The sequence below is a fragment of the Arachis duranensis genome, chromosome 1 (assembly GCF_000817695.3).
Source record: "Arachis duranensis cultivar V14167 chromosome 1, aradu.V14167.gnm2.J7QH, whole genome shotgun sequence".
In the NCBI taxonomy this organism is placed as follows: Eukaryota; Viridiplantae; Streptophyta; class Magnoliopsida; order Fabales; family Fabaceae; genus Arachis; species Arachis duranensis.
Window position 1 is genome coordinate 8,896,164 of NC_029772.3, and position 23,737 is coordinate 8,919,900.

The 23,737-nt window shown below is 32.1% G+C and overlaps 4 protein-coding genes across 4 annotated transcripts in view; 2 read left to right on the forward strand and 2 right to left on the reverse strand.

Moving 5' to 3' along the window:
• LOC107477576 (50S ribosomal protein L19-2, chloroplastic) overlaps positions 1–2,624 on the reverse strand; it is a gene marked incomplete in the record, with an annotated part of 3,203 nt that extends 579 nt beyond the window's left edge. Inside the window, 5 exon segments of the mRNA XM_016097624.3 lie at positions 14–137; positions 849–982; positions 1,102–1,188; positions 2,033–2,401; positions 2,514–2,624. Coding sequence (XP_015953110.1) covers positions 29–137; positions 849–982; positions 1,102–1,188; positions 2,033–2,401; positions 2,514–2,537 — 723 coding nt within the window.
• Positions 2,625–3,778: 1,154 nt separating this feature from the next.
• On the forward strand, positions 3,779–10,814 carry LOC107477549 (probable sugar phosphate/phosphate translocator At1g06470). The gene is made up of 13 exons (XM_016097595.3): positions 3,779–3,903; positions 4,639–5,514; positions 5,615–5,784; positions 6,372–6,457; positions 6,580–6,629; positions 6,863–6,930; positions 7,036–7,136; positions 7,352–7,364; positions 8,856–9,040; positions 9,371–9,457; positions 9,692–9,786; positions 9,927–10,078; positions 10,362–10,814. Exons 2-12 carry the CDS (start codon positions 4,982–4,984, stop codon positions 10,045–10,047), a joined length of 1,509 nt encoding a protein of 502 aa, XP_015953081.1. The 5' UTR covers positions 3,779–3,903; positions 4,639–4,981; the 3' UTR covers positions 10,048–10,078; positions 10,362–10,814.
• Positions 10,815–13,533: 2,719 nt separating this feature from the next.
• Positions 13,534–16,779, forward strand: LOC127746579 (glucose-6-phosphate/phosphate translocator 1, chloroplastic). The gene is made up of 5 exons (XM_052260393.1): positions 13,534–14,315; positions 14,754–14,979; positions 15,255–15,477; positions 15,763–15,976; positions 16,441–16,779. The coding sequence occupies exons 1-5, from the start codon at positions 13,794–13,796 to the stop codon at positions 16,450–16,452; spliced, it is 1,197 nt and encodes a 398-aa protein (XP_052116353.1). The 5' UTR covers positions 13,534–13,793; the 3' UTR covers positions 16,453–16,779.
• A 1,857-nt stretch (positions 16,780–18,636) lies between these two features.
• LOC127741489 (tryptophan synthase beta chain 1) lies at positions 18,637–22,599 on the reverse strand. Its single transcript, XM_052254121.1, has 5 exons — positions 22,156–22,599; positions 21,148–21,504; positions 19,709–20,151; positions 19,528–19,622; positions 18,637–19,037 (listed from the first exon to the last, which is right to left on the reverse strand). The coding sequence occupies exons 1-5, from the start codon at positions 22,507–22,509 to the stop codon at positions 18,862–18,864; spliced, it is 1,425 nt and encodes a 474-aa protein (XP_052110081.1). The 5' UTR covers positions 22,510–22,599; the 3' UTR covers positions 18,637–18,861.
• Between the last annotated feature and the right edge of the window lie 1,138 nt (positions 22,600–23,737).

The following is a 23,737-nucleotide window of genomic DNA, read 5'->3' on the forward strand; positions in this document are numbered from 1 at the left end:
GTGATGAAATGCGGGTAGCATGCGTCCTTCATTTGAAAGTTGAGAGTCTGGGAAGCTTGTCCCTGAGATAGTACAATCTTGCTCTCCTAACTTTACGGTGGTTTATTACTTTGATTTCTTTGATGTTTGGTGAGTAACTGCGACAGTAAACATGTGAATCATAGGACAAGAAAAACACGGTAGGGCTTCTTCATAAGATAAAGATAGGAAAATTACATTGGCCTTAAGCATATATTGATAATTTGAGGAAATGAACCATTTCACTAAAGCTTCAATAGTCAAAATCAGAATTTATGCAGCAAAGCATTGCATATATTTATCAGTACACATGAGTATCACATGCTCCTTTCTTTTAGAGGAAAGTTAATATGACAACCCCACATTTTGAACATACATTCCCCATTCCAAATATTAGGATCACATTCTTAGTTTCTTATACACAGGAAGACAATAACTAAAACATGAAGACGTGCTTATGTAAGTGACTCCAATTGTAGCAAAAAATGAAGCCTAACATGCTTGTATGGACCCTAGAATGACGATATCTTCAATTACGATGATCTATGATCCTCTTCTTATTTCCTAACAGTTTACTTTCAAAAGGTGCATGGTAACAATTTCAAACTGTCTGACAGTACTAACACACCACCAATGTCACAATGTTAAGCATCAATTACATGGGAGTAACTGCTTCATTTTTACCCTCTATTCTTTTTTTTTTTTCAGGGATGCAGGGAAATGATAGCATAACTATTTCCTAGTGATATGTGGTGAACTTGGAATGCATCCAAGAGAAAATTAACTATTGCATATAGCATAAATGATCTCGGAGCAAGCGGGAAACTTACACTGGGAAGACTATCTCAACTCCCACACCAGCAATGATTCTTCGGATTCGAATGGTAGTGTGAATACCGGCATTCTGTTTTGATATTACAATACCTTTATAGGTGGACAACCTACGCTTATTCTCAGGAACCTCCTGTAGTTGGTCGAAAATAGATCATCGTCAGATTCAACTCAGCAGAAGTGGCTTGCTAAAGTTTACTTTAAAATAATCTTAAGAAAAAAAAAAAAAAAAAACCAACACCAACAGTATACCAATTTGATTTGCACAATGTCTCCAGTCCTAAGGTCTGGAGTTGGTCTCTCCTTGTCTGAAGCCTCAATTGCTCTTTGATTCAATATCTGCATGAACGACAGCATGCACTCTCAGATACATACTCGTTTCCATGTTGAAGGTGATATTACAAGTTACACAGACCTAGCTAGTGACAATACACCTATGCTTTTGAAACTTCAAAATAGAAACTATAAAAATGTATTCATTCCAACTTCCAACTTCAAAGATCAACCCTTCATCACCAAAATGGCAAAACGGGATCATTTTTCACATTGAACTAAAGTAACACTTATTTATGAGTACTCATTGTGTCTGAAATGTTACATACAATGTCAATGTGTCAAGGTGTACAGACAGTTTGAAACCAAACAATCACGCAAACAAGTGAATGCTCTTAAAACTGCAGAAAAGCAAAAGTCTTATGTGCTCCCAAATTACGAGAAAAAGTATTTCTATGTTCCATTAATCACTTGATCAGTTTCTGTCCTACCATTTTATTAAAAGACGACAAAAAAGAAGTCATGAAAATAAACTCGTGCCAACATCTCCACAAAATTACTTTTCCTCGGCTCCAAAAACATAAACACTATATTTACTCATACAAACACATTTTCCCAATCCTAGACAACCTATTGCAATAAAGGGATGAAGAACAGGATCCAAACTATCATAATCATGACTCCTTAATACTATGCCTTTTTCTTTGATGATTTTCTTAATCTCTATTCATAATTAAACTGTACAGCGGATAGTTATCTCTATCTGGAGGTAGTACCTAACATGCTGCAACATTGATGAATTTTTAAACAATGTGCACAATTAAAACTAGACAGTTACTTGAATCATTGTATACTAACAGTAGGAAACACAAACACATTACACAATGAGGTAATTAAATGACGAAATTACCCCCATAATGTCACCAAGCTTGACTCGAGGTTTTCTTGGAGGCTTGGGTTCCTCCTCCACCTGTTCTTCCACTCCTGCTTCAGCTTCGGCTTCCACTTCGGAAGAAGCCGAAGCTGCTTCTTCTCCTCCACCTTCGACATTATCATCCGAAGCAGCAGCGTCAGCACCTTCAGCATTGGAATCAGCTCTGGCTACAAAAGTAGCAGGCTTTGCAATGAGAGGAGCGCAACGCCATGAAACCGAGCTCGAAATCAATGGTGCGTTGCGACGAAAAGAAGGCACCATAGCAGAGAAACCTAACGGCTTGGATGGAAAACATTGATTAAGGTTGGTTTGCAGTATTGAAGAAGAACCAAGCATCATGGCCTGCTGCATATGGATTTTTTTTTTAAATTCACATTAAAAATTAATTCATGAATTGGTTAATTATATGATAAATAATTCGCAGGAAAAGAAAAAGAAAAAAGGAGATGGAAGGAACCTGAAGAACAACTTGGGAAGCCATGGTGTTCGATGAGGAAGAGATGGAACGGTAGCACTCTTATCTGCTTCTATCCATTTTTTTTTTCGTACGTGAAACTTTTTTAATCTTAATCTGGGCTTTATATTGGGCTTGCTCAAAATTTGTTTAGAAGGCTTTCGGCCCAACTATACAACAGTATCGACCTAAAACAAAGGAAAAAGTATCCAGGACCAAAAATATGACCAAAAAGTTCGGTACCAAGAAGATAAAAGTACAATATACACACAGAAAGAACTCATCATCTCTTGAATAAATAATGAAGATTTAAACCTCATTTTAAACAAAAAGTTTTCAAATTTCGGCTAATTGTTCTACTTATTGATGTGTTTATAAGCTAATAAATAATTAATCATTTTACTTAACAAAAAATACTCCTACAATAGAAAAAATAATTTACAAAACAAGATACATGAAAAAAAAAAGAGAGACAAACATCAAGAAAAAATGAAAGCAATTGGTTGTTGAATGGTCCTATTGAAGTGTGTTAGTTAGGACTTTAAGTTGGAATTGTAATTATGTTATTTAGTCATATTGAGTATTGATGACATTTTCAATTTCACTAAAAAAAATTAATGGCATTGCTAATACTCACACAAATTATAGTTTATTATCTAAAATTTTGAATGATAATAATATCACCTTAATTATATGTATATATAGAGGAAGGAGTTATTTAAAAACAAAAACAATAAATAAGTTATTGATTGTGAAAGTATCATATTCTTAAAGATGAAGAATAAGAATGAAAGAAGAAAGAGAAAGAAAGTAAGAGAGAGACAAGAAGGGAAATGTTTTAAAAAATGAGTTATATTAGCTGAATTGACTAATTTATTCTAGTGTATTGATATTTATATTGATATTTATAGTAAATAAGTTTTAACTATTTTTTATTAGATGTAACTGATTTAATTTTTTTTTAATTGATTTCTCTAACAAACTCTGATATATTATACATGTCTTATCATATGGCATCTCAATACTCTTAACTATATATATTTAAAAAAAGACAAATATATTTTAGCTTTTTAATTTGTTCATTAATTAAAAATATAAAAATATTTTCACTTTTTATAACACAAAATATTTAAGTTTATTTAAATAATTTATTTATTTTTATATATTTTAGATAGAAAACAAAAAGACTCAATTAAAAAATAAAAAATATTTTTATATTTTTAATTAATAAACAAATTAAAAAGTCAGGATCTATTTGTCTTTTTCTATCAATTTATCATTTCATTTACCGGTGTCTTTGAAACGCTTTTTAAGTCCTCTTAACATTTTGATCCATTTCCGTACCAAGTTTCAGATCCGAAGCACTCATAGTTCAGATCAGATCTTTCCCCAGGTTAGTTCCGTTCTCCATGAATACTTCAATGTAGCACTCTAGTTACAAAATTATACGGTCGGCGTCAACGAAAATATCTCTTTGATCTCAAACTTTCGATTTTTTTTACGAAGCTTCTTCGTTCGTAGATAACACGAGCTAAACTTTTGTCTAAAACGGTCTTCTGTTTTACTTCTCTCTCTTTTTTGTTGTTATTTTTTTTATAAAAATTATTTTGTTTTTCTTTTTTTGATAAAATTACTGGCCTTTTTTTTTCGAGCTTCTTGTTTGGTTAGCGCGAGCTGATTTTAGTTCTAGCGGATTTCTGAATAATTGTTGAATACCTGCAAAGAAAAGAAAAATCGTTACTTGCCTTTTTTTTGGGTCGATTTTGTTGAATATTTATTCGATGCTTTAGCTACTTTTAGGATTATAGCATGGCACGTTGGTTCTTAATCTTGGAACTGTTGGTAGTTGTGGTTTGGCAATGCATCTAGATGTTAAAAAAGCTAAATGAGTAGTTGAGTGGTTAAATATAACAAGAACAAGAACAAGAATATAGTTGAAATCATTAAGAAGAACTTGCATTCAAATGACTTATCCGCTGGCACATGTGTGATCTGTGATTTATAACCATGGGGAAGTGATTTGCTTCTATCTTAATCAAATTCCAAACTTTTAAAGAATTGTTTTTTCTTTTCATGTTTTCTTTATTGGAAACTTGTATTCAGATTTAATTTGAATATAATTTGGCAGATTAGGCGCCACCTCTGAAAATTTTGACTTGCACCTGAATCTGAAAAGTTGCCGTCATCGGTTTATAACCATAGAGCAGCTATCTAAGAGCTCTGCAGCTGTTGCTTCTGCTGGATTGGATTCGGAATATATCTCGGTATATACCAAGGGCGCATCTGCGCAAAGGCAGTCTTGATTTCACGAGTTAGATTATTGAGGCAGGGTTTATGCCTGAACAGAAGTTAATGCACTAGTTGTCTTTGCTCCCAAATGATCTTATGTTGGATTTGGTTGTAAGTGAAGATATTAAACAGATTTGTGTGGCATATCTACATTGTCATGGATATAACTAAATATACAGGAGATGGTACAGAGTGAATTTTCTTCAGAGGGGGTTGACTTCACCGAGGTCAATGACGTTAACAGTGGAAGCATAGGGTCTGGCTTTCGTCGAGAACCTTCATTTTCAGGATGGTGTGATGATAATGGAACAGTCCATTTGGAGCAGCAACTCAGGGATGAAGATGTTAGTTTAGAGGAAGACTCAGATTTTGAGTTGCCTTTTCCTCAAAAGAACGAGCAGCAAAGCATATTTTTTGACAGAGACAGACGCTTCCACCTGAAGTATCAGCAAAGGAGGAGTATGCAAAAGAATTTTACAGGTACCACCATGGATGTGGATTCAAGTTATCAGAGCGGTAATGGATCTGGAAAGTATGTGCCTTTTGATGTTGAAGACAACTCGGAAAGGGGGATGACTGGTGTTGACTCCTCTGTTCGTACGGTTGATACTGGATCTTTTGTAAAAGGCTCCAAAGATCCTATTTCTGCAGCAAATATCTTAAAGACATTGTTTTTTATACTTGTGTGGTACACTTTCAGTCTATTTTTGACCTTGTAAGTTCCTTGTTTATGCTTTGGTCTTCAGAAGCATTGCTACCTGCTTAGCGTATTTATATTCTTTTAACTTTATCTCTCATTCTAATATTTTGAATAGGTACAATAAAACTCTTTTAGGAGATCATATGGGAAAGTTCCCAGCTCCCTTTTTGATGAATACCATCCACTTTGCAATGCAAGCTATTTTAGCTAAATCTATCACCTGGTTTTGGTCTGAGAGATTTGAAGGCAGTGTTGTTATGTCTTGGAATGACTACTTCTGGAGAGGTATGATTCCAATTTCTTCCCCCATATTCTTTAATACATTTTGCTGACAATTTGTTGATTTATTATTCTTACAGCTGCCAAATGTTCTATGTCACTTAACTTTTCTTCATATTGCTTTAGCTTTGCAATGCTTAGTGGTTGTAGCTCTTCTGGACATCAATGTTAGATATTTAGCGTATGTTTGGCTGGAGGATAAAAAGGGGTAGAAATGATCACAAATGTGCTTTACCGTCCACCCAAACAGACCATAGTTTATTCTATTTGAATAGGCTTTTAGTTTCGTGGAACTTTGCTAGACTTTTATCATATGGACGCTCAGCTATGTTCACATGTTGAATAGATAACCTAATAATCAGTTATTTTTATTTGTTGATTTAAGTGCAACTTTTACACTCAAATGCACAAAATTTCTAACAATATGAATTGATCTTAGCAAAGGATGGTTGGAAGTGAGTCAAGTGACACTTCTGTTAATTTTACTTCCTCTCATCATCCACCTGAAAGCGCACTTTTTTTGGCAAATTTCTGCCATTATAATATTAACCTTTCTATCAACTAATGCCACAGATGGAATTTGCCTTTCACAGTTGTACCAACTGCTATTGGAACAGCGATGGATGTTAACCTGAGCAATGCATCTCTAGTTTTCATCTCTGTCACATTTGCTACAATGGTAAGTAGCATTTCTTTTCTTTTCATGTTAATTGAGATAAATGTCATTTTGAGTTTATTTTCCTGTTTTAATGGAAGTAATCATCCTTCCGGACCTTAATCGCATTCCTTTGCTCTTTTCAGTGTAAATCTGCTGCTCCAATTTTTCTACTTCTGTTTGCGTTTGCTTTCAGGTGAATTTCTTGTAATTACCTCTGTAAATTATGTGGTTATTTGAGGGAAAAGAAAATAAATCTTAAGGAGCTTCTCCAAGAAAATTTGTGGGAGTATTATGGAAAGTAAATATTATTCTTGAGAGATCTCAAGTGACGTACTTCAGATAAAAACGCGCTCAGCTATATATATAATTTCATGTATATAACATTATAATCTTACCTAACATTTAAATGTAAATATATGTTGGAAGGTTGGAGACACCAAGCTTTAAACTATCAGGCATCATCATGGTCATCTCCATTGGGATACTATTAACAGGTACAAATGAGGCCCTTCATTTTTCATGAATCATGATGATAATTTAATATTTTAATATGTATCTCAAACCTTGCATTTGGATTTTTTTTCTTTGGTATAATGCAGTCGCAAAAGAAACAGAGTTTGAATTATTTGGATTCATACTTGTCATGCTTGCTGCTGTTATGTCTGGCTTCCGCTGGTGCATGACTCAGATTCTTTTGCAGGTATTATGTTTGGATTTCATTTTTTCTATATTATACTTTTTCTACAGATGCATTATACCTGTATTACCAACACACAATTGCACTTGCACACGCGTGTTCCTTTTTTTTATTTTTACCATTCTTTATAACCTAAACAATGCTGCTTCATGTTTTCCGGGTTTGGACCTGATTTTTCATTCTCATCCTGCGTGTTGAACTGCAAAACCAATTGACAGAAAGAATCCTATGGTAAGTTCTGTGAATTTTGCATGCAATAATTTGTGGGAAATATTTACTCTTCTAAGGTTTACTGTTTACATGATAGTGGCTCACTAGTCTGGATTAAAATGATTGATATTTACATATTCATTTTTGCTTTTGGTCAATCAATCCATAAATCCCAGTATGTGAATGATCCTGATAGATTCAGCAGCTAGCAGAATTGATAAGCTTTGTTGAAGAACTAGGGAATAATAGGGATTGCAAATCACAGTCCCTATAGGAATACACGGTTGGAACTACCAACTATGGAGGGAGCTCAGCCTCTCCAATTCTAATAGATTTAACAGAAAAATTCACAAAACTGAAAACTAACTAGTTAACTAGTATTTTTAGGCAGCCGCTAGGACTAAGACTACTACCCTCATGCCTGTTAGGTTAGCTCAAAAGGAACAAACAGCCAAATAATGCCAGCAAGTAGAACTACTTGCCTCTCTTCTTGTAAACTAAACCAAGCTTGTTTGGGGTCACCCTATCAGATCCTAGGAGTATAATAAACATAAATTAAACGTTAGTTGTGGATGTGAATACTTGTCAAGGAAACAATATATTTCTTTTGAAGAGTTTGGGTTAAAAATATTTTTTATTCCTGTATACAACAGTATATTTACTTTTGTACACATCATCAACAACAACAAAAAAAACAATAATAATGGAGATGCAGGGGATCAAACCCTGTACCTCTTGAATGCAAAGCGAGCGCTCTACCATTTGAGCTACATCCCAAATACATGATGCGCATGCTTAAAAAATTTTAATTTAGTTCTTATTACCAAATACCAACTACCAAGCCTTGTTCAACTAGGTGGCCTTAGCTAATTTAATTGTTATAACACCCGAACCTCAACATGGTTTGTTAAAGTTATAAAAAGGTGAAGTTTAAGGACCAAATTGAAAATTAATCTGATGTGTCACCAAAGATAATTATTTGTTCCTTGTGAAATTCAGTATTAGTTTGCTATTGATACATGACACATATTATCGTTTTGATTCCTATACCTCTTGTGAATTTATGCCATGCCTGCTGTATTATAACAGCAACAAACAACAGGGATAAAATGGGAACCTTAAAACTTTTTTAATGTGTGTAGGGATTAAATTAAAAATGAGGATCACGTATAAAGACTATTTTTAACAAAGTTGGAAAGGGAAAACAATATAAAATTGGAGCATCAGGAATCCTCTTTAACTTCAAAATAAATAAATAAATGTTCCTGTAGAGACTAGAGAGCACAGGGCACTTTAAATCCAAGCACTTCATGTGGACTTTGGAGGTCTTAAATATAGATGGATATTGTTTATTTGAAGACTCAGTGAGCTAACTCTGAATTCCATGTTCTAGTGCACGCTTGTTAATGTTTCACTTGATCCTCCCTTGAATTTCCTCCACCTAAATATTTATCAATGCTGTCATATTTTAGCAAAAAAATTATTTACCTTTCCAGATGATACTGATTTCAGGTCTAAAAAATCCGCTTACCCTGATGAGCTACGTAGCTCCAGTCATGGCAATGCTTACTGCAATTCTTTCGCTTGCATTAGATCCATGGGATAAATTCCGAGAAAACCAGTACTTTGATAATTCATGGCACATAACACGAACTTGCTTGCTGTTGCTTTTTGGTGGTGCACTTGCCTTTTTTATGGTAGGCTTATATATTCCCTTTAAGATGCATACCCGGCTCCCCTCTGTTTCTAGATCATACATTGACTTCCCTTGAAATTTTGGTAATAATATGTACCAAATGCCTCTAATGGGAGGTCAACGTCACCTGGACAAAAAGAGGAGATCAGGTTGAATTGTACCGAACTCAAGGGAGGTAAGTGTAACTTTCTGAGTTTTATTGATGTTAGTTAATGCTTGACTTGTTTCTGGTTTGACATGTCTTAGAACAGATTTTATTTATTTACAGACATTAGTTAATGTTAGCGACTGATCTTTCCTACATTTGGATATTTTATTTCTTGTTGCGTAGGTGCTAACAGAATATGTTTTGGTCTCGGTAACTAGTGCTGTCACAGTCACAATAGCGGGGGTTGTAAAGGAGGCTGTCACCATATTGGTATCAATCCTTTCGATGACTTTGTTCACTGATATAATTATCCAGTTGCATCCCCTGTTCTTTTTGGCTCAGATTTCTAGACTACGTTTACTATGTGATATTCTACTTGTATAGCTGAACTATATAGCTTAAATGCATATTTGTATCTATAAACTTTTCACATCAAGGTTGCTGATTATACATTATACATCTACTTGAACTTAAATCTTATGTGTTCTTTCTGTTCATATGTAGGTTGCAGTATTGTACTTTCATGATGAATTTACTTGGTTGAAAGGATTTGGTCTATTCATTATCATCGTTGGCGTCAGTTTATTCAATTGGTACAAGTAAGTCATGAACCGATGTATATTTCAAGTGACAGTTCCTAACATGCAGTTGTTTTATGTTGTTTAACTAAGCCAGCTGATTTAACAAAGGGATAAAAATGTTTTTCTTATTTTTTTCCCCCTTTTATTTTTCGTTTCAGATACCAGAAGCTTCAGAAGGGGCATACAAGTGAGAATGGTGTGTCAGAGCATCTTGCAACAGATTCTGCTGCCAAATATGTTATTCTTGAGGAGATGGATGAACATGGTGATGCCATTTAAGACCTTGATGCAACAAATGACCCAGAACCAAGTAAGTCTTTCATTGGGTGCAAGATAAAATATGCAATGTTTAATCCCTTCATTTATATATTTACAAGTGCACTAACGAGTTTAATTTTGATGCACATTATAAAGAGGTTTAAATAGTCATCTAATCAAATTCATGCATTTAGATTACTTTTTAAGGTAGTAGGTCTAAACTCTTTTATACTAACCATGCATGAAAATTAAATTCTTTTCTAAATGTCACGTGTGTACTTAGTCACATTACTATTTACTGAAGTTGGTGTTTCTAAATTTTGTGCATATCGAAGCCTCAAATTCTGAAGAACAAAGGGAGCAAAATTATCCTTCTGCGACTTGCATGTTGGCTAGCAAGGTCTTATATTTTCAGATCTCAGATAGCCATGATGTCCCTTGTTGGAATTTTGATGTTAATTTTCTTTTGAGCGTTTATGAAATTGAGAAAAATATTTCAAGCTATAGTTGCCAAGATGGTACCAATACCAAATCCAATCTTTGTTGTATTCTGGTTGAATATGTGAATAATCAGATTTCGGCATTCTTTGGAGTGTATAAGATATAAATGAGATCACAACAGATTGGAATAGATGATTTTTTTTTTCAGGATTGTATAGAAATCATTTCTCATGATGATGATGGTTATTTTGCATGTATAATAACGATATATACTATATGCAGTTAATAATTTCTTATCAACGTGGAAGGTAGTGCCCATGAGGCCATGACTACAACTTCTCAAATAAGTGTTACTTGTAAATATATTTGGACCCAAATAGATAATACTAATTATCTCCTTTTCATAATTAATTGATACCTAAACTATACAAAGGGAGTTAGAATAAATAAAAGAAAGGGTACAACAAAAAGAAAAAGTTAATATTTGTATATTATATATATTATAGAAGTTTGAGTAATGTCAACAAGATTGTTAAAAAAAAAAACGTGGTATATATCCACCACGGAAGTTAATTGAAAAGTTAACAATTGAGAGTAGTTGAATGATAATTTAGTCAAATTTATTAAATTATTTAACGATATTTAACTATTAACTTTATACGAAATTATCACTGAGTTATGGTTGATGTACATAGTCACTTTATTTTATTTTATTCATTTATTTTTTGTGTGAGCAAATAGGGTTAAGGGAAAAGGCGTTAACAAGGCTTACTTCATGCTAATGGTTAGTTTATTCCTTCTTTTTGGAAGGGACGCTGTGTAGTGTGTAGCTTCTCTCAGCAATTTTTATTTACTTTTTCGGTAACATGAAACTTGCTAGTAGATAAATATCTCATTTCAAGGTCAAATTAATAATACGATCTCCAATCAGCTTAGTGTCAATAAATATGCATAAAACTTAGGTTAATAGTTAATACCATATTATTGTAGGCAATTGAAGTAAGTGGCATTGGTTACACTTTTGATATGATTTCTGAAACCGAGAATTTTTTTTGTTTTTAGGATTTAAGCTTTCAATTGCAAATAAATTTCACTTAAAAGTCAAAATTATTTAACAGATCTTTGTTACAATGACTTAACTTCAATCGGGTATTGTAGCCCTTTTATCCGTACTTTATTAAACTATGAAAAAAAATTTAAGTATATTAATACACTGATATTTTAGTGAATTTTAATCGTTAATTTTAATTATAAAAAATATATAATATATATATATATATAATTAAGATTAACAGTTAAAATTTACTGAAATATTGATGTACCAGTATATTTAAAAGTTTTCCTAAACTATATACACCTTAAAATATGTAACAACTCCTTAAACTATATGCTATTATTGTGTTGTTTACAGAAATGGGGGAGAAGAACATCATTTTTTTTTTAATTAAACTCCCGTTTCTCGTATCGAGAATGGATATTCCTTTTCTTGTTGAGGGAGAACAAGGATATTCCTTCGGACAAATGTGTTTTTTTACTCACGTATAATTTAACATTTAATGATAATGACAAAAAATATCGTCAAAATTTATATTATTTAATATTTGTTAATTGTTATAATAAATTAATAAATATTAAATAAGAAAGTTTTGGTTAATTTTGACTAATTTTTTTATTAAATATTTTTTATAATTTAATTAAGAAAATGTTAAACTAAACTTCTACTAAAAAAATTGGATTAAAATACCATAATCTTACCAACCGAATTAAGTGCACCACCTTATGAATTGCCCAAATTTCATTGGTACATAGAAATAGAAATCGTATATCGTATCTTAAAATTAAAATTGAGTTATATTACATTTATATTAATTAATAAAATATTTCAGCCATTAACCTCTACTTTTTATTTACCAAAAATTAATGAGTCAAATATTAAGGATCATTTTGATACATGTATTTATTTTGTGTCTTTTATGTTTTCAATATTTTGTCAAAAAAAAAATGAATTAAAAAATAAAAACCAAACAAATTTTTAAGAAAGAGCACGTGAGATTTGTTATTGGTGTTTGTGTGTTAGGGACTTTGATTTCATTTTGGACTGAGATTTCAAAGACATTGGCTTTGTTAATTTCAAACCAAACACAACATCACGCCTCAGCTACCAACCTCCCTAACACCAATTTGTTGTTCATTGACCATGTTAACCTTCAAATAATACTTTTTTCTTTTATCAAAATAAAAATTCCTTCAAAACAAAAAAATTATATAATGGAGTGATTTTTCTGAACTAAGAGAGAAAATAAATTGCAATTAATAATTTATAAGTATATTATTATTATTAACTATTTTTGGATTTAAATCATTAATTTTACGAGAAATGATAGGAATTAGTTACTATTAAGGATTAAGGATTTTTTAGAAAAAAAAAAACAAAAATATAATTTGTAAGTATAATCTTATATAGTATATTTTAGGGGTGTCTGCGGATCGGATATAGCCGAAAATTCGATTCGATCCGCACAATTTCCATCGGATCGGATCGGATATAATATCCGCATTTTTTAGTGCCGGATCCGATCCGATCCGCATATCGGATATATCCGCATAATTAAACTTTCTCTTTTTAATCATATTTCAATGTAAAAAAATTTCAATAAAAATATTTCTTTCATACTTTTAAACTTATTTATTCCTAAATTATTTTTAATTAAATTCTTTCTAAATAACAAAAAATAAAATAATACAATATATGAATAATAATTACTAACTAAAACATATAAACAAATAAATATAATAACAAACATATATATATTTATTTTATAATTATTATTGTGAGGATCTGCGGATCCGCGGATCGGATACGCAGATGTAGAGCAGATATCCGTGATCCGATCCGATCAATTTACGGATCAGATCGTATCCGCAATTTTCGGATCGGAATAAATATTACTTAATTATTATTTTTATTATTAAAAAAGGTATTATTCATTATTTCCCTAAATTACTGTTTTTCTTTCCAAATTAAAAACCTATTAATTTTTCAACAATGCTAATTGTGTAGCTGCTCTTGTTTTCTCGTCTTTCCAGTGATTTGGTTTCACATTAAGCCCTTCAAGATCTCAGAGGTCAAAGGGCCATAACAATCGAAGCTCCTAAAACTAAAAGAGACATTCTCAATTCTCATTTATATATAAACCCTGACACTCATAATAGGGTGTCTCCAATTCTTTTTTTGTTTCCTTCTTTTTTTCCTTAAATTCTCAGCACCCCATTAAGATTCCCGTCAGAAAGTTTTGATTTTTAATCTTAATTTTTAATTAACGAGAATGATTTGCTCTTTGAGACAACCTAGTATAGGGATCACTGGTTCTGATGTTGTGTTGAGGCAAAAACACGCAACCCCATTTCAAGCATGTTCATTTTTACCTCCTTTGTCATTGAAGAAAAAACCCCAGAAACATGTTGTTTCGGTGAACAAACCACTGCACGTTGCTTCTGTTAGTGTTGGGAATTTTGGGTCAGTGAAGGAATTTGAGGGTTTTGGAAAGAGAGAGAGCGATGATTTGGTGAAGTGTGGTGCATATGAGGCAGATAGATCAGAGATTGAAGCAGCTGGTCCATCAGAGGCTGCAAAGAAGGTGAAGATTGGGATATACTTTGCAACATGGTGGGCTTTGAATGTTGTGTTCAATATATATAACAAGAAGGTGTTGAATGCATACCCTTACCCTTGGCTCACATCAACACTTTCACTTGCTTGTGGCTCTCTCATGATGTTGATCTCTTGGGCCACAGGGATTGCTGAAGCCCCTAAGACTGATCTTGAGTTTTGGAAGACTTTGTTACCTGTAAGATGTTTTTGATTTCATTTTCTTTGTTTGTTTGTTTGTTTGTTTTGTTTGTTTAGAAAAATGAATTGATAGCTTTGTTTTTGTTTGCTCTATGTGCTTTTTGATTGATGTGAGGGAAAATAAGTAATAAAGTAGAGGAAATTATGTTCATTCACAACATGCAGCTGAAATTAAGTTGAGTTTAATATGATAGCTTTGTTTTTGTTTGCTTTCATGTCCTTTTTGATTGATGTGAGGGAAAGTAGATAGTAAAGTAAAGAAAATTTATGTTCATTCACAACATGCAGCTGAATTAAGTTGAGTTTAATATGAGATTTTGTTTTATTGATTAGCAAATTTAAAAGGCCTTGGCTTTTGTCCTTTTTACATATTTTGTGTATCATTTTGAATGCATGGAAGTAGATGGTTAACTGATCTTTGATGGTTTTCCTTCAGGTTGCTGTTGCACACACAATAGGACATGTCGCGGCGACTGTTAGTATGTCGAAAGTTGCAGTGTCTTTTACACATATCATCAAGAGTGGTGAACCTGCATTTAGTGTCTTGGTTTCCAGATTTCTCCTTGGTGAGACCTTTCCCGTGCCGGTCTATCTATCTTTGATTCCAATTATTGGTGGATGTGCACTTGCCGCTGTTACCGAGCTCAATTTCAATATGACTGGTAACGAGAGATTTTCTTTGGAAGAACATTTTGCTAGCTACATTCTATTTCTTTGTCTAGTTGTTGAGAACAACAATAAGACTAATATAGTATAGGACAAAGAAATGGACTTTAACTTCGAAATTTGACCCGATAAGAAGCAAATGTATTTAACTAAATTTGGTTATGATGATATTCACTTGTTTTCAGTTCTTGCTTTGGTTAATTATGCATTTAGAAGAGGTTGTTTGTGCAATATTCTGCTCACTTTGGTTTTGATGAATCTTTTCTTTCAGGTTTCATGGGGGCTATGATATCAAATTTGGCATTTGTGTTCCGTAATATCTTTTCGAAGAAGGGCATGAAAGGAAATTCTGTCAGTGGAATGAATTACTACGCATGCTTATCTATTTTATCCCTTGCACTTCTCACACCATTCGCAATAGCCGTCGAAGGGCCACAGATGTGGGCAGCTGGATGGCAAATAGCACTCTCTCAAATTGGACCCCAATTCATATGGTAATTACATCACTCTAGCTTAGTTTTCTTTAGATATGTTAGTTTGCACAATAATGCATTTAGCTTATCTTTGATCTTGCGTCTTATTTGTAACTAAAGATAAACGAATAAATTTGTAATGCAAATAAGTATGATGGTAGTGTATCTCATTAATGCATATAAGGTTTTCGATCTTCCAGTGATTTCTTGAGTATTCGTTTTTCATTGAATTGTCTTTTTATTCTAAAATCTTCTTCACTTCTCTTCTTGTGGTTAAAATGTGTGGCTGATAATTGTATACAATAGGTGGGTAGTAGCTCAAAGTGTGTTCTACCATCTGTACAACCAAGTGTCATACATGTCTTTGGATGAGATCTCGCCCTTGACATTTAGCATTGGAAACACCATGAAACGTATTTCAGTCATAGTTTCTTCCATCATTATCTTCCATACACCAGTTCAACCTGTCAATGCTCTTGGAGCTGCGATAGCTGTCCTCGGAACCTTCTTATATTCACAGGTATTTTTATCTGTTATTCTTTTGTTGTAAAATTATGGGTGATGCACCTTGAATTTCTTGCCTTGTACTATTTTGAAGCTTTGTGATTGTTTTATTAGTAGTTGGACTTTGAATTTCTACCTAACTCCTATTTGTGTAATTTTCAGTCTTTCAATCCAACCTACTTTCATTTACATCAAGTCAATTTTAACCTAAGTTAGTTTACCTTTAGAGCTTTTCCACCAAATATAAGAGAATATGCTTTGGCCTTTGGAGCATCTATGATATATTAAAAGTAGTTGACATGTGGGGCCTTGGAAAATAATGAAAAAAGAAGAAGAGAGAAAAAGAATGGTGGTGACCATAAATAAATAGAATATTGACTAAGATTACATGTTTGGGTTAGATTATACCTAACATTCTCTTGGAAAATAATAATTTTGTTTAGTGGGTATTCTTATTCTTCTCATTCTATTTTTTTCCAGGCAAAACAATAGACTTGTGGGACGAAAAATTTCTGAGGATTTGTTTGTTATTGTTGATCATGCTCAATTTCTCAGCTGGAGACAGAAGTTTGATTTCGGAATATGAATTTTTGCAAGACTAGGATGATCTAGTTGTGAGCCCATCTTTGTAGATAATAAAAATAAGAATATTTGTTAAGGAAACACCACGAATTAGTAGTTCTTCTCTTTGTAATTTTGTTTCCTAATTTTGAAAATGCCAAGGAGTGGAAGAAATAAAATGTTCATATTCTTGAGGATGGTTTCTCAAAACAATGTTTTATGAGAAGAAGCATCAATAATTATGATGAGTATGATCAATTTGATGGTGTTTTTTATAATTTGAGTTTTCATTAAAGTTAGGTAATGCTTAGAATTTAAAAATGCATTTTGAGCTTTCCATTTTGTATGTTTCTTGACCTTTACTTGTGACTTGAGCTTTCAGCTTTGTGCAATGAGAAAGTGATTCTCTACCTTTCAAAAGGACATATTCCACCTTATGCTAGTGAATACTAAAATTAACTACTAGTATAAAATACATGTTAAAATATAAAATATACATTTAAATTGAGTTAAATAAGACATGTATTTGTACAATGGTGGTTGATTTTAATGCACAAATAGCATTTTTGATAATTTTATTAGCAGATTATTAACTATGAAAAGTTGATCTCTTAACAAATTTGACTATACAAATAACAAAAACAAATTTGTGGCTTTATCAAAAGTTAAAAAAGAAAAAAGAAACTTTTTTTTAGGATTAGAGTGTGATATGAACATATAAATAAAGACAACTAATAAGTTATGTAGGAAGAAATATTATCAACACTTTTTTTTCACATATGTATTTATACACAAATACGATTTTGGTATACAAATAACATTTTTATTCTTCAATATATTCAACCAACCATCTAAGCTAAACCTAACAAAATAAAAATACGTTAGGCGGATTGGGATTTAAGCATCCTTTATCACAACAAATTGACCACTTTGCTTAACTAGAATGAAAGCATAAAATTGTGCACATTCATATACTTTGATTAGAATTTTCCTCAAAAGAATAAGGAGAGAAAAAAATTTGTTCAAGAGTGTGAAAGGAGAGGGGTGAACCAGTTCAGCAGAGATTAAGATGTTGCATCCACAAAGGAATTTCCATGAGATTTTGTAGGCAGTTGGACAAACAGCAACAGATATGCATGGAGCTAGTAACCAAAACTTGTGTCAAATAGTCATCTATAAAACATGATTCTTTCATATTCATGAAAGAGTGATGCTATTTGAATCCTTTTCTATTTTTATTTTCAGTATTCTGTGAAGGAAAAATTGAAAATAGTGAAAACAGATGGGATTAAATACAAATTACGATAAATTGGACAATTAAAAAGAGTTTCTTTTTGCAAAATCTTGGCTATTGGTTGAGTGTAAAAAGAAGTGGAGAAAATAAGAGAAGATGTAAGGGTATGCATGTATATATGCATGGTTGCTCACTTCACATGAGCATGAAAGAGTTTTCACAAGCTATTCTTTTAAGAGATTCCAAACTGTTTTCCACAAAACTCAACCATGCCAAGCATGGATAGGAATGAATCATTTGTAAGAGGAAATAGAAGTGTGTGAATTCATTTCAGCTAAAATTATTGTGAGTGCCTATGGTTTATATGGGAATTTGTTGTGGATGATTATTTAGAGGTTGAGTTGAACCTCCCAAGGAAATTTTTTTGTTGTAGATAAGGTTTCAATCAGTACTAGCCAGAAAATAACATATTTATCTGCAAAAAAATTCCTAATTAATTTGGAACACAAATTTTCTCAATTCATGGAATGGTCCTGCAGTTTTGGTGACTATTTTCTTGTTGAGAAAATTGGGAAAATAGTTAGTATTAAGCATTTCTATCACATGGGGAAAAAGGGATATTTATAATTAATTTTGAAAATTAAAAAGATATAGAAACAAACCATTGTTTTTCTCACATGATGTTCAAACATATCTCAATATAATTTCACCAAACATGATAAATGAGTTCACTGAGTTTGCACCCCATAGACAAGGTTGTTTAACCCTTTAGCTCCCAAAAAATTGAGTTTAATTATGTGCTATGAAGATCTATTTTACACCATTTTCCAACCTTATATGCTGATATCAAATTCATCAAATGATTCAATGGTATAAGAACATTCAGAAGAGTCCATGAAAGACTTTGATTGCATCTAACATTAAAAGTAGTTCATTACACACATTATAGCCATAGTCCTATGATGAAAATATATAGATATATATGAACGTTTTTAACTATAACTTGGATTTAACGAGAAAATTGAACCAATTCAATAACTATAAGTATGAAAAATGAAGCCCATTTCAGAAGCTAAACCATTGGTCTACAGAACATCGCGACGCTTTCAAACCTTCAAGTACTTGATGGCGGTATGAACATCCTTGTCACCTCTGCCACTGAAGTTGACCACAACTTTGGCGCCATTAGGAAGAGTTGGACACACTTTCTCCAAATAGGCCAAAGCATGAGATGTCTCTAGAGCCGGAATTATGCCTTCGAGACGCGAAACTCTCTTGAAAGCTACAAACAAAAAGCATCCAAAGGTAAGATACTAAAACAATATTTAACAACAATAACATCTAACCATACAATCAATTTTCTATGTTAGAAAGAATGAGAGAGAACTGGAGAGGGAGTAGAAATCAAGAATATTGTTTGTATAAGAAATAGAGGTTGTAAGATCACTGTGAAGTCGTCAAGCTCGAGAATAATTTCAAGTAAATATAGATAAAAACAATAAGAATATAAACTATTTACCAAAATCATGTTGATATTGATATAAACTGCTTAGGACACATCATTATAGGCAAGTCAAGATTACTGAAATAATCATAATAATATGTTCGGAACAAGTGTCTGAAAAATGAATCAGCATTCTCATGAAATAATTTCAACTAATGAACTAACTATCATAGTGTAAGCCAAAGCAAACGGGGAAAGAGAGAAATATTTTTCATACATAGTTGTGTAACAATTTGTTGGGTGAAGCAAGAAGCTCATGCTATCATACCTTCTAGTGCTTCTTCATCAGTGATGCTATAATATTCAGCGCGCCCGATATCTTTCAAAAAGCTATGTTCCGGTCCTACACCAGGGTAGTCCAAGCTGCACAGAATATTTTCAAGACATGATTACACAAATCTGAGTCAACATAAGGAAACTTATAACACGATATGGGTCAAATGAATTACCCTGCACTAATTGAGTGCGGCTCGACAATTTGTCCATCATCATCCTGCAGCAGATAACTCATAGCTCCATGCAGAACCCCAACTTCTCCCTTTGTTAATGTCGCAGCATGCTTGCCACTGTCCAAGCCAAATCCAGCAGCTTCCACGCCAATTAGTCTAACGTCTTTGTCATCGACAAATTCATGGAAAAGTCCCATGGCATTTGAACCTCCTCCGACACATGCAATCAGAACATCCGGTTTCCCTCCCCATTTTTCCAACGCTTGTTTTCTGGTTTCCTTGCCAATCACGGCATGGAACTCTCTTACCATCATTGGATATGGATGCGGCCCAGCAACCGAACCCAAAATATAATGAGTTGTCTCCACATTTGTCACCCAATCCCTTATAGCCTCTGATGTAGCATCCTTAAGTGTGGCAGTTCCAGAATGAACCGGTCTCACCTGTATTACATGATATACTATTAAAATAAAGCCAACGAATCAATTGCGTTTTCAAATGTACATCGATCTTACATTCAATACATAGCAACAAAAGTATGGACACATTATGCTCACATCACAACACCTTACCGAATGAAAACAGTGCAATGTATCAATCATAACTTTTTCTTTCTTCGTAAATGATTTGACACAGCATCTAAATCTATTATTATTCAAATCTAGTTAATTATAATAATATGGGGTTGAAGCTTTTTCTTTGCTTACAGAATTCTCATTTCACTTTCTTGCCATGCCACATCATGCATCCATTAATGTCAATACAAAAAATCATCTCCAGAACAGGCATATATCAGGAGTAAAATTTTATCAAGAACAAAGTCATGAACATCGACAAGCTAGTTTAATTTTCGTTCAAATTCAGCAGCAACTTCAGCCAATTTGCAAAAAGTTCATCGGCACATTAGGAACAACTGTCTTTTCATGCATAAATAATTATAAATGCTATATCAGAAAATCTTTACATCAAGGTCTAAAATTTGATATGCAAAAAAGATACCTGATTTTCACATGATAAAATTAGTTCAGCTTATGATTGCAATTATGTAGCTAAATAGAAGAGTATTTTATCCAGAGTCAAGTTCTAAAGATGAAATAAGTCAACCCTGAAATGATATTATCACAAGAATCAAGATATATATAAACAGATTGGAAGCCATTCATCAGAAATGCAAAAATACAAACGCACAATTCATATATGATATAGAGAACAATTAACACAAGCACATTTTTGTCTTCAGCAGACAATCATTCTATTCATACAAAGTCATGGAGAACAATAAACACAAGAACATCATACTCTAACAAGAAGAAATCTTTTTGTATCCTATGCATTTTCATCAAACGAGGAAATCTCTAAGAACAGGGTATCTTTCCCAGAGAATAGAACATAGGATATATCAAACTGAATTAATGAAACAACAGTAACAACTAATATACCTCAGCACCGAGAAGACGCATTCTGAAGACATTCAGAGCCTGCCTTTCCATGTCCTGTGCCCCCATATAAACAATGCACTCCAAACCAAATCGAGCGCATACAGTAGCAGTTGCGACACCATGCTGGCCAGCTCCAGTTTCAGCAATAATTCGTTTTTTCCCCAAACACTTGGCAAGCAAAGCTTGAGCAACAGCATTATTGATCTTATGAGCACCAGTGTGATTAAGATCTTCCCTCTTTAGGTAAATCTGAGGCCCTTCACCATTCGCCCTCTTATAATGCTCTGTCAACCTTTCTGCAAAATAAAGAGGACTCTCTCGACCAACATAATCTCTAAGAATACCAGCCAGCTCTTTCTGCAATTTAAAATATCAACCTCATAAGATTTCCATTATATCTCTTATAGGAAATTAAACTGTGCTTGTTGAAGAGACAAAGAAAGATTTTTTTCTCTCTCTCTCAGTGGAGTTCCAAGTGCATAGTTCTATTTGGAATCGAAGAAACCAAAACCTAGATTTATTAAGGAATAATTGATATTCATACCCTTTCAAATTGGCAGAAAAATAGTCAAATGCCAAAATTTGAAGAAACATCAGAAAGGAAAAGGAAAAGAAACAATTAAGATAGCACTTTAAAACATTAAAACATAGCTCTACCATCAGTGCCACATTCCAACAAGCACCTTGTGTGCAAAATTTAAAAATAATAATAAAAAAGATAAAAACACTATAACACTCCATCAGTTTCAAAATATCTGCCACTTTGGAATTTTGGTACATTCAAAACTCCATGTATCTTAATATAATTCATATCCAGAATTTCAGATACATTAAGTTATCAATGTACCAAAAACAAGTTATCAGCATAATCCCACCTTGAAAAATAAGAAGCATCTGTAACTAAATCCAATGAAACAACATCACAGTACATAAAAAATCAAACAAACCAATAAATGGTATTTCATATGCAAACCAAATAACAAAAAAATCATCAACAGAAAAAACAACCTGAAAATCTTCATCAGCAGAAAGGGAATGAAATGCAGCCTCAAGCTCGGTGAGGGCATTGATTAGAGTCTCAGGGACATATTTCCCACCAAACTTTCCAAACCTCCCAAGGGAATCCGGTCTCTGAAAGAGAACTGACCCATTAGAGAGCTTTGACTGCTCCTCCAATGGCAGAACAGAAGGGTCCCTGGTGAGAGAGCAAGAGATATAAGAGGAGGTTTTGGAACCTGAAGCTGAAGAAGAAGAAGAGAAAGATGCAAACTTTGAAAAGTTTAAGGTGGAATGGGAAGTGGGTTGTGATTCTCTGGTAATGGGAAACAACCTTGAAGAAGAGCTTGTGATGGAGGAAGCCATGGTTTTGAAGGTTTTCTGAGAACTGAGAATGGTTTTTTGGGTATTTGGAATTTATATATGGTTTGTGTGAGATTTGATGATTTTGTATGTAATGGAGAGCCATGGACCATGGTCAGAGGCATATATAATAACAAAATTAATTAACTTTCTAATTTCTACATCACAATTTATTTACCTTTTTTTTTAGAATCAATATTACACAAATGCCTTAAAATAAAATGGTTTATATATATGTTTGATTTTACTTCTATAAATCAACTAAATTCGATTTATGTTTTTACTATATATGTTATATCAATAATAAATCGAATTAATTAGATTCGATTTATTTCTGCAGTATATACATATAAATCAAATCAATAGTATTGATATAAATTATTGATATATTATTTATTTATTCTATATTAACTTTAAAAATATAAATATCTAATAAAAAAAATATCTTCCATTTAAATTCAAATAAAATATAAAAAAAATAAAAATAAATAAAAATAGAAATCTAACTTTTGTGTTTTAGATTTTTAGTTCAAATTTCAAAAAATTTACATTTTTATAAATTTATGAATGTAAAATGAAACATTAAACAATTTCTAAAAATTTATTAAAAGTTATTATTTAACTCTTTAGCACGTAAAAAATTATTACCAAAATTTTTTATGTTAAAAAAATTAATATAAATTATAGCTTTTAAAATGGTATAAAAATTAAAATTTGAATATTTTCAAAAATAACAGATAATTATATAATATATAATGATCAATTATATTTATATAATATGTAATTTAAAAATAATTAAAATACTATATCAATTAAATTATCGCTTAATTATAAAATTAAATATAGAACTTATTGCTTTGATGACGTTATTTTTAACTTAAACTTAAAAATTTTTTAGAATATAAAATTATCAAAGCATAAAAAACTTAAACTCACCAATTAGATTCGATCTAATTAATATGACATATATAGTAAATTAAATTTAATTAATTTAATTTATATTAGAAAAATAATTTATATAGATTTGTTTTACGACATACATGTAAATTAATTTATTTTAGAATATTAATATAATTTTAATCTTCAAATAATTTGATAGTATGTATTATTCAAAAATAATATTCTCAACCTTTTTTTCTTAAATAATTTTGATAATTAATTCATTTGTACATCTAAAAAAACTATAATTATTTAAAAATTTAATTTTAATATATTGTTTATATAAAATAAT

Coding starts and splice junctions, on each gene's coding strand:
- LOC107477549 (XM_016097595.3), top strand. CDS start 4,982: ATGGTACAGAGTGAATTTTCTTCAGAGGGGGTTGACTTCACCGAGGTC. Junction 5,785..6,371: donor GAATGACTACTTCTGGAGAG/GTATGATTCCAA, acceptor TGCCTTTCACAG/TTGTACCAACTGCTATTGGA. Junction 6,630..6,862: donor CTGTTTGCGTTTGCTTTCAG/GTGAATTTCTTG, acceptor ATATGTTGGAAG/GTTGGAGACACCAAGCTTTA.
- LOC127741489 (XM_052254121.1), bottom strand. CDS start 22,509: ATGGCTTCCTCCATCACAAGCTCTTCTTCAAGGTTGTTTCCCATTACC. Junction 21,505..22,155: donor CTGCTGATGAAGATTTTCAG/GTTGTTTTTTCT, acceptor TTTAAATTGCAG/AAAGAGCTGGCTGGTATTCT. Junction 19,623..19,708: donor CCGCACTCAATTAGTGCAGG/GTAATTCATTTG, acceptor TATTCTGTGCAG/CTTGGACTACCCTGGTGTAG.
- LOC127746579 (XM_052260393.1), top strand. CDS start 13,794: ATGATTTGCTCTTTGAGACAACCTAGTATAGGGATCACTGGTTCTGAT. Junction 14,316..14,753: donor TTTGGAAGACTTTGTTACCT/GTAAGATGTTTT, acceptor GTTTTCCTTCAG/GTTGCTGTTGCACACACAAT. Junction 15,478..15,762: donor ATTGGACCCCAATTCATATG/GTAATTACATCA, acceptor TGTATACAATAG/GTGGGTAGTAGCTCAAAGTG.